Consider the following 10,323-nt stretch of genomic DNA (forward strand, 5'->3'; position numbering starts at 1 on the left):
TGTTTGACTTCGAATGGATGTGTAATACACATACTACTGAGAAGAGAGAGATGACTCATCGGCATGCTGTGATCACCTTTGTGCGTGTGTGGGTAGAAAGGTGAAAATATCTGTGCATGTGTGTGTGTTGATCAGTCTACCGAGGAAAGAGAGAGGACTCATCGGCATGCTGTGATCACTCTTGTGTGTGCTTGTGTGTAAAAGCACATGCTCATTAGCATCAAATTGTATGAGGCAGTCAATTGTAGTGAAGGTGTTGAGGTGGATGTGAAGGATATAGTGGTGATGGCGGAGGAGGAGGTGGCGATGGTGCGTGGCTGTGTTAATAGTGTCTGTATAGAAGTAGAATTTGTAAGGGGTGCAAATAGTACTTTTTCCAGTTAGAATATGAATAGTGTTGCACGCTGTCAATGTGTGCAGATTTTTGGAAGATTCATTGCAGAAAAATACAGTTGAGCTTAATCAAGCGTTGTGTCAGTTATTCGAAAAGTATCTGAAAATTTGAGAGCAAATTCGATTTGTTTAAAATAATTTTGAACATGTACTGTTTGGTTTGTTTTACTAATTGAACGAGAATTTATTTAATTTCCTGTCCAAAAATTTAGAACGATCACACACCCCTAAGAATGGGCCTCATTTTGTGTGCGAGGGTTGGGAACGGTATGTATGCGTGTCTGATCTTCATATCCTGAAAAGGGAGTCCTGGTTTGGTGTTGTCTTGCGTTGCTGTTAATCTCTGGTCGTTTTGACATGTTATGCAATGCTACAGTGCAAGTGTTGAGGTAAGCAGTACTGTATGTTTTGTCCTTAATTTTGGGGGGTGCGAATGATTTCAAGCTGGCTGTTGCTCAGTTCAGTGTGATTATGTTTGTTTCGAGTCATGTCTTTGTTAGTACATGTCCCAGGAATTTGATTTTGTTGACTGAAAATGCACTGCTTTTTGAACCCTGTCCAGACATTGGTCAGGTTTTCGTTGTATTAAATATTGTTGGTCGATGGCCTGCACATTTTTTTTCTCCAATTTTGGAGCACTTGACTGATTGCGTGTTGGTGTACCTCGGATCCACTGCATGTGTCCTTTAATTTGTATGCACTGTGATGCATGCCACTGGCTGTTTTCAGAATGAGCCATTTTTCACAAACACTGCAAAGTCAGCATTCTTCATTCTTTATTGTCCTGTCTCATTTATTGTTTGCTCTTTCGAAATATTTCTTCATAGCATTGTACAACTTTTCCTGCGTTCTTACTTGACGCTCCCACAGCTCGGAACTCTTTTTTCCCTGGCTGCATGAAAATTTTGCCTGAGCAGCTTCTGCTCTTCTAGGAGAGCAGGGAAATCGAGACAAGCTGACTTGACTCTGTATTGCCTTCATATACATTTGTGCACGACAACAAATCTGTAACTCTTGAGGCAGTACTATTTTCTGTCACTGTGTGAATCAAGAATATGTTCTAGATTTAACACTTAACATGGGAAAACAGGCCATATAGGGGTGGTTTGTGTAAAAATAATTTGACCCATCAGTTTATATATACTGCTCTTTTGCCCCATATCATAGCCCAGTTATAGAGCTCTCTTTTCAATGACAAAGGAAAATGCACTTTGCTTAAGAACGAAAAATATCATTACAAAAATAAAAGAATTGCAGCTATGCACAAGAATGTTACATATATGTAGCCAGAAAATAGGCGATTAAGAAGTCTAGAATATGTTTTCTGCGCTCATGTATGACAAACCAGCTTACTAAATTAACAGACGTCTTCCTTCTCAACTTTACGATCAGTAAAAAATACTTGCTCTCGCCAAGTCCTTTGGGCTACTCAACAGCACAGTGCCAAAGTCGGTCCCAGACACTTTTGGCGAAGACTGGATCCGCCGCTAACCGGTTGCACGGAACAATTCATAACATGCCAGGTACCTTAAGAGAGGCACACAAAGGAGTGGGTTCCTTGCAACGGCGAAATCGTAAGTTGCAGACGGCCACTGGTTAATCGGGCCACGGCGGAGCACTCACGTACCACTGTGCTAAATAATTAAACCCGAAGAATGAACGTCATCTTTTCACACAAATCTCCCGCTTGCATCTAAAAAGTATTGTCACAATGCTGCAGAATCGGGAAGAAAACCGCCAATGCTGACCAAAAGCCGATGCGAGCTCATTGAGAACGGATTTCGGACAGCTCACGTTATAACGCGGTATGCATCAAATGAACAGACTGTGCATGCATGCAGTTCATTTCAGACCGCGGCATAACATTCAAGCGAATCTGAACAAAACGAGATTTCTCATTCAAGTCACGCGAAATATGTAACTTGCGATGAAAAAAAAGTGCAAAAAAAAGTTTCACCATGCGGGATTTGAGTTTCAACGCACACCCCGTTGCCTGCCGACTCTCTGGAGCGACGCATTAGAGCCCACTGCCGCAGAAGAGAGCGCAGTGATACACCTTTCTTTATTTTTTTTCTGCGGATTGCTTCTGTAGCCTTCACAGCGTTGCATTTGATGTTTGAAACGGGGGGCAATCCCTCTCGGAGTCTTTCTGTTTGAGAATCGCTCCTTCGCCGCTCCTCTACATCCACAGCCACGTCATGCGCCCTGTCATGTGACCCGACGCTCAATTCACAGAGCAGTCGAACCTTTCCACATACTCCGACTCCAAACGCAGCCGCCGCGATCGGGTTCGAACCCGACCGCGGCGGCTGCGTTTCGATGGAATAATAATAATAATAATAATAATAATAATAATAATAATAATAATAATAATAATAATAATTGGTTTTTGGGGAAGGAAATGGCGCAGTATCTGTCTCATATATCGTTGGACACCCGAGCCGCGCCCTAAGGGAAGGGATAACGGAGGGAGTGAAAGAAACGAAAGAGATGCCGCAGTGAAGAGCTCCGGAATAATTTTGACTACCTGGGGATCTTTAACGTGCACTGACATCGCAGAGCACACAGGCGCCTTAGCGTTTTTCCTCCATAAAAGCGCAGCCGCCGCGGTGGGGTTCGAACCCGGGAACTCCGGATCAGTAGCCGAGCGCGCCCGTACCACTGAGCCACCGCGGCGGGTGGAGGCGAAACGCTCCCGTGTGCTCTGCATTGTCAGAGCACGCGAAAGATCTCCGGGTGGTCTGAATTATTCCGGAGCCTTCCACTGCGGCACCTCTTTCTTCCTTTCGTTCACTCCCTCCTTTATCCCTTCCCTTACGGCGCGGTTCAGGTGTCTGCCGATTTGTGAGACAGATAGTGAGCCATTTCCTTTCCCCAAGAACCAATTTTTTCTTCAAAGCCTTTTGAACATAAAAAAATAACCAGGGTTAAGGTTCGATCTGACTTCGATCTTTAGTTATTGGTTTCTGGATGGCAGTGCCCTCCACATGCAAGCTGGGCAGTTCTCCTTACAAACTGTTGATGTCATCGAATCCAGTATTCAGTGGAACAGAATGACTCCATGCGTGTACCGGTGAAGCTTGACGGCGGGCGTGGTTAGTGCTCCTCAGTGCTGAGTGGAGGAGGAGGAGGACAGACTTTAATGAAACAGGAGTGCTGTGCGGAGCGCCCGTGTACCGCGTAGCATTGCAGCTAAACCGGAATCTTTGCCGTGACCGCCAGGCCGCTTTGACATTGTTCGTAGTATTGTTTCATTTCGGTTCTTTTTTCTTCTTCAGACCACTGTGCGAGCTCGCATCATTGTCTCTAATGTTAGCACTGTACGTAAGCAAACGCAATAGTTTCGGCGTTATGCGGGCGGTTATTATATCCCGCAGAAAATTCCTCGCTTAATTATCTCCCCTAAAAGAACGACAGAACACATAATTCTTACGCTGCGGATAGGCAGTACGCCTACGGTGAACAGCACTAACCGAAGACAAATTGAGGAATCAGTTCACCGTACCCAGCACAGCACCGCGAGGAATGCAAATTAGGAAGAATTCCAGCGTGCATTTCCGACAGCGTTCCTTGCGAAGAGAAAAAAAAAGTTCTCAGGGCCCGCGCATTGTTCTTACTTCTCACACTCTGCACACGGACGGCATAGAGTTATCAAGAAAGACGCTCCATAGAAGTTGTCCCAAGCAGAACAAGGTCTCGCAGACAACGAGCAGAGCTGAGGAGAAAATAAAATAAGCGAAGAACAAGTGCTAGAAGGGGAAATCCTCGTTCTCACGGCAAATTCCAAAACTGCCCACGCAGTACGAGTTGCGTGTAAGAGTTGAGTGTGTACGTGAGCGCCGTCCTTGACTGATTAGAGGACGCCGGAGGTCGGTCGCGTCCGGACGCCAGAGCAGCGGATGGACGACGAGGTCTGCGCAATTTCCTGGCCAGCGGGGAAGAACCTGGTGCATCCAGTGCCGGAAGAAGAGGATGCCGCGGAGTTGTGTGCGCTGAGGGATTTACCGGGCAGGAGAGTTGAACTTTATAATTTGTATCGCTCTTTTTTTCCTGCTGCATCCGGAACAATGGAGACCTTCACATCGGTGTCTCTTTTTAGTGCGAAAGCTCTACTTCAGGACCAGAACTGCAAAAAGCCGGACGATCACTTAAGCCTTTACCTTGAACTTAAATAATAAATTAAATATTGCCAATGGAATTTGAACCTGCGGCTGCACGAACAGATCAGCTTCGCTGGCCACTGCTAGAGAGCTAACGACAGTGCAGAGATAATAGTTGATGAGATAATGAGAGCGGTGTTTGACTAGTTGCGCAAGGGCTGTGAACGCTCATGTTCGCCGCTAATTTTGCATGTGCGAATTAAGTTATTACAAATTCCTTTTGACAGTCAAAGCGTTGAACTTTATGTAGGTACCATAATACAACATACTTTGCTGGCATGTATCTTTTCTTTTCATTATCAGAGTTCTAAGTGAGAAAACTATGAAACTCGTGCTGGAAAATTGCGGACGGGATATTTTGAAGAGTAGCCCTTAAAAACCAGTGTTTCACCTAAGAGGTTGTGCAATTTTTAAAAATAGGCTTTTTGAGTTAGAAGAGCGCGCTTTCTTAGGCATAGCACTGACAGCGGTGTAGCGCAACAAAATACAGCTAAGACTCGCTATCTAGTAGGCTGGTTAACTAATGCTGAATGCTTAATCTTTTAATTATTACAATTAGTATATTTATAGAGTGGCGTGAAGCCAACCGTAAGTGATATTCATACGAGTTTTTTTTTAATTTCGAAAACACAGTTAACACCAGCGCTGTGGCCCAACAAATTTTGGCTACATCGCGCAGAAATAAATGCACTTTCGAAAAGCTTTCAGGCAGAGCTCTTCGCTGCACGTGCAGGTAACTCTTCGAAAGGGCCAAAATTCGTTCGGCCAGAGCGCAGAGGGCAACAGCTTTTTCGAAATTCTAAACACTGATATGAATATTACTTTCAGTGGGCCACACACCTCTCACTAAATAGACCAACGGTAATAGTTAAAACGATAATTATTAGGTATTAGTTAACCAGCCTACTACAGTATACAGCACGCCTTAGCTGTATACTGATGCGCTTCACCGCTGACAGTGCTATTCGAAAAAGCGCTCTTCTAAGCAAACAAGCCTATTTTTAAAAATTGCAGAACACGTCAGGCGAAACACCCGGTGCATTCTGCGTTCAAAAAGGTCGGTAAAACGGAGGTACATTATAATACAAGCTGGGTCTTCAGAAGTTACAGCGGCTTCCGCCGTTGAAGGGGAGAACCGCGCAGTTGCGTGACGCGGAAGTGACGCAATTTTCGGGGAACCCGTCGACACTGAAAGTCCCGGACTGAGGGATCAGTAGTTCCATTTCTCTTGTCTTGCTTCTCCCGGTGCATTCCGGAGAAAGGCAAACTATATACCGACGACAACCAGCTCGCCGAATGTCGTCGATGCGTCACTTCCTGCGTGCTCGCATTCTTTCGTTTCTCGCTAACGTCGCTATGACGCGCCCTTCAGGTCCTCTATAAGAAGCGAACTGCTGCTGGCATGGGAGTCAGTCCACTCCGAAGACCGCTGTGTCCAGCCAAGGAGCCGAGAGTCGGAGCTACAGGCAAGACGCACTTCGGGAGTCACGCACCAACTCGACGATGAAGGTGAGAGCACGCTTAACCAGGTGGAGGGCCTGGAACGCAAATGTTCAGTGGATTGCTATTCTAAACTACATTGGTCTTGACCTAGCCAAAAACTGACAGCAATCAGCTATGAGTTGTCGTTAACGTGAAAACAATGTGTTGTATTTTTAAAATAGGGGATAATACTACCGACTAAGCAAATAATTTTAATTTTCAATCTCCAATGAGAATCGCAGAAAACTATAGATTAGGCTCAGGCGGCACTGCATGGCGAAATATTAGCAATATCCATGTATCCCGCCACAAAGAGTTCATGCCTGTGTACAGAGCTTAGGATTTGCATCATGTACTTCAGTAGGATTCCTTTGAAAAGTCAGTGCAAAATTTCTTTCGACTATCGCTCCCTGATTACCGCACAAAAATTTTATACGAGTCGGAACCTTACTTTCACATCACACATCGAGGCAGTAACTACTTAATGGAGTTTAGAATGGACCAATCATCACGTTTTTAGCCTAGCGTGAGATTTGTCTTTCTCACGTTTAAGACATAAAATAACCTGGAGCTCGTTTTTTTTTGTTTAACACTTCAATGAGAACATAGTGGCAAAAGCGCAATTCTGCAACACAAATCTAGCAGAGAACCATATATTCGTCGCATCCATGGTTGAAATCAATGAAAGTTAACCAAATATCGGTACTGGTACTGTTCCATTCTAGATGAGTTTCATCACAGATTGCAATTGCTTTTGTGCAACAGAATATTAGGCATTTCTTCGCATGCGAAATCGATCAGTGTGTGGAACGTGCTATGTGACGAAGCCCGAATCCAAGCCCTTCTCGGAAATTTTATTCTAAAAAATATCTAGAGATTGAAGCATATGCATACAAATTTGGCACAAATAATTTTGTGGTGCAGCATGAAGCGCTCCTTATCGTCCGAGCAATCACTGCTGGCTCCGGTAAGAGGGGAGGTTTCATCGGTGAAATTTTATATTTCTCGTTATACAGGACACCTGGGCGGGACAGTTTGCATGCGCTCGTGAACTGCGAATATATTACCGTAAACTCTTTGATCTCAAAGCCTCTCTTCTCTGGCAGCGAGCTCATTTTTGAAACTACGCCACTTCACCTACAAGCCGGAATGTGCATTTCTCTCGCATACATTTGACAACAAAGAAACGTTGCTGTTCTCCTTGTCAGAAACCTGCATTTTTTATGCTTACGGACTAAAGGACACAGGCTCACAGGAAAATTAAACTACCACAAAACTGTTTATCGCTTCGAACTGCGAACACGAGCGAGTTTAAATTCCTCTTTCATAAATTCCATTCCGAAAACTCTAAATCACGTGCGCCTTATTCGAAAACACATTGCGCGCTCTGTCTTACTAGCGGGCTTGGTACAGCATCACTTTTTTTTTTTCTAAAGAGCCAACTGCCTTGCGCGAAAACTTTCCTATGCGTGAACAGTCACCACTCCCTGCTGCATTCAACATATCCAAGGTCCCTTTAGAAGCATCTAGTAAGCCGGATCAGCTCGCCTAGCGTGCGAGAGTTTTCTTTTTCCACCATTCCCGAAGGCAAACTTGTGGCAAAAGGTCAAGCGTTCCACAGCTGCAGTGCTCACCATGGCAACATCGAACATTCCATTCATCTCGTTTTCTTCGCAGTTCATCACAGCTGCTGCTGTCTGCGCCCTTGTGGCGTGCAGCGTCATCGCTGAAGAGGCTGCCAAGAAGGACAAGGACGTCGAAGGACGTGGAGGGATCCTCGGCGCTGGTCTCGGAGTCGGTGGCTACGGCGCCGGAGTAGGGCCCGGTCTTGTTGGCGCTGGTCTTGGAGGCGTTGGGCTAGGAGGCGCTGGTCTCGGAGCTGCTGGGCTTGGCGGAGGACTCGGAGTCGTTGGCGGTGCCGGTTACGGTGGAGCTGGTCTTGCCGGTCCTGGAGTCGTTGGCACTGGACTCGCTGGAGCAGGCGGTCTCGGATATGGTGGTCTCGGCAGCGGTGGCCTCGGATATGGTGGTCTTGGCAGCGGTGGTCTTGGATATGGTCGCCTGGGATACGGCGGTCTTGGATTTGGTGGTGCCGGATATGGTGGTCTCGGTTATGGTGGTCTGAGATACGGTCGTATCGGTTATGGGGGTCTCGGATACGGTGGGGGTCTCGGTTACGGTGGCGGCCTCGGAGGATACGGTGGCGGCTACCAGTCCGGCTATGGATCTTCGGCCGGTGGCCACCAGGGAGGGTACCAGGGCGGAGCTTCAGGGCTCAACCAGGGATCTGCAGGCTTCGCTGGTGGCGCCGCCGCCAAGAACGTGAACGCCTACAACAACAACCAGGGCTACAGCCACACCTCTGGTTTCTCTGCCAGCGACAGCAAGAGCTTCGGCTCTGGCCTCAAGCAGGGCTCGGCTGGCTTCGGAGGCGGTGCTGGCGGATACCAGGGTGGCTTCGGCAAGTCGTCTTTCGGAGGTGCTGGCGGAGCTGGCTACGGGGGAGTCGGTTACCTCGGCTAGAGGTAAGCGCAAATTGGTTTGGTTGGATGTTTAGAGACATTGTCATGTAATGGACATGCCGAAATGAAGTGGTAGCATGTACGGAAACGCTCACTTTATTGATATAGTGTCTTTGTAAGAGGATCTGTGAAAGTGCCTTAGTTTAGAGTGTTTTGGCTAAAAATACAGGGCATGACGCCATCGGGATTCACTTTATAGAGTTCAAAGCACATGAATCATATCAGGAACATTGGCCTCAGTGCAGACGGAGGAGTTGAATTGGCTGAGGACTGGCTGGTATTGAATTGAACATGTAGAATAGGCGAGCGTAAAATTTTTCAACTTTGGATACAAATTATTTTTCTTCTCGAATAAAATTTAGAATTGAGGATACGCGCGTGCGGCGCGCAGTTATTTACATGCGTTAAGTTTGCATTTAAACTTCAGAAACAATAATTTTTGAGACCACTTTGTACCTTTGACCCGCTCATCATAAAAAACCTCGTAAATTCCTTTTCTTTTTGTCTTTCCAGAGCCTTCACAGCTGTCCGTTGGGGTGCTCTTGTTTTCAGGCAGCTCCCAGAAGGCATCTAAGAGAACTGTTCAATAAAACGTGTTTTCCGAAATAATGGTTCTCAGTGTCCTGAAATGTCATCCACGGAGATTTTTTTCTTCGAACACGCAACAGCACCCCCCCCATTGGCTACTGCTCCGGAGTTCCCGGGTTCGAATCGACCGCGGTGGCTGCGTTTTTATGGAGGCAAAACGCTAAGGCGCCCGTGTGCTGTGCGATGTCAGCGCACGTTTAAGATCCCCAGGTGGTCGAAATTATTCCGGAGCCCTCCACTACGGCACCTCTTTCTTCCTTTCTTCTTTGACTCCCTCCTTTATCCCTTCCCTTACGGCGCGGTTCAGGTGTCTAACGATATATGAGACAGATAGTGCGCCATTTTCTTTCCCCCAAAACCAATTACTCTTACTATTAATTGTTTGGCGGTCTCCCCTAAATGTCTGTTGGCACTTCTTTCTTCCTTTCTTCTTTCACGCCCTCCTTTATCCCTATCCCTTATGGCGCGGTTCAGGGGTCCAACGATATATCAGACAGATACTGCGCCATTTTTTTTCCATAACCAATTATTACTATTATAAATGTTTGTCGATGTCAGTGCACTTAAAAGATCCCCGGGCGGTCGAAATTATTCATGAGTCTTCCAATACGGCACCTCTTTCTTCATTTCTTCTTTCACTCCCTCCTTTATCCCTTCCATTACGGCGCGATTCGGATGTCCATCGAGGTAAGTGAGACAGTTACTGCGTCACTTCCTTTCCTCAAAAACAAATTCAAAAACATTTTTTTAATTGTTTGAAGTACATGGCGGTGAGCCCTAGCCTCAGGAATGCGCCGCTAGAAAATTGTGTCTGTGTGTCTCAATTTACTTGCTAACTCGGCTGATGAAAGCGACACCTGTATTTGATTTCTAGCCTTTTGTATTGCAAGAGGCTTTGTTTTCAGTGAAAACAGCGTCTTTGTTGTTGAAATGCGCAAATGTGTCAATAAAGGCCAATTTAAATTGTCCTGAGTTCTATTTAACACTGTCCTTCCCTTTTATTTCCGGTTCCAAGACATTTCCCGCCTTTACGGTGTTCTTTCTTTGCTACCGTAATAAGGGCAGGCTCAGAGTTTCACACAACCTTTTGTTCTCAAAGCAGGGCACTGGTGACTCCTTAGGGAACACATGTTCGGCCCTCGATGAATTCTGAGTTGCTGCAGACCACACTCAGTTGG

At 46.1% G+C, this 10,323-nt stretch overlaps 1 protein-coding gene across 1 annotated transcript; it reads left to right on the plus strand.

Moving 5' to 3' along the window:
* The first annotated feature begins 7,670 nt into the window (after positions 1-7,670).
* LOC144103733 (uncharacterized) lies at positions 7,671-9,163 on the plus strand. Its single transcript, XM_077636387.1, has 2 exons — positions 7,671-8,560; positions 9,071-9,163. Exon 1 carries the CDS (start codon positions 7,671-7,673, stop codon positions 8,556-8,558), a length of 888 nt encoding a protein of 295 aa, XP_077492513.1. The 3' UTR covers positions 8,559-8,560; positions 9,071-9,163.
* The last annotated feature ends 1,160 nt before the right edge of the window (positions 9,164-10,323 follow it).

This window comes from Amblyomma americanum, chromosome 9 (genome assembly GCF_052857255.1).
Source record: "Amblyomma americanum isolate KBUSLIRL-KWMA chromosome 9, ASM5285725v1, whole genome shotgun sequence".
Classification (NCBI taxonomy): domain Eukaryota; kingdom Metazoa; phylum Arthropoda; class Arachnida; order Ixodida; family Ixodidae; genus Amblyomma; species Amblyomma americanum.

Excerpts from the sequence above, each read along its gene's own strand:
- LOC144103733 (XM_077636387.1), top strand. The coding sequence starts at position 7,671 with ATGGCAACATCGAACATTCCATTCATCTCGTTTTCTTCGCAGTTCATC.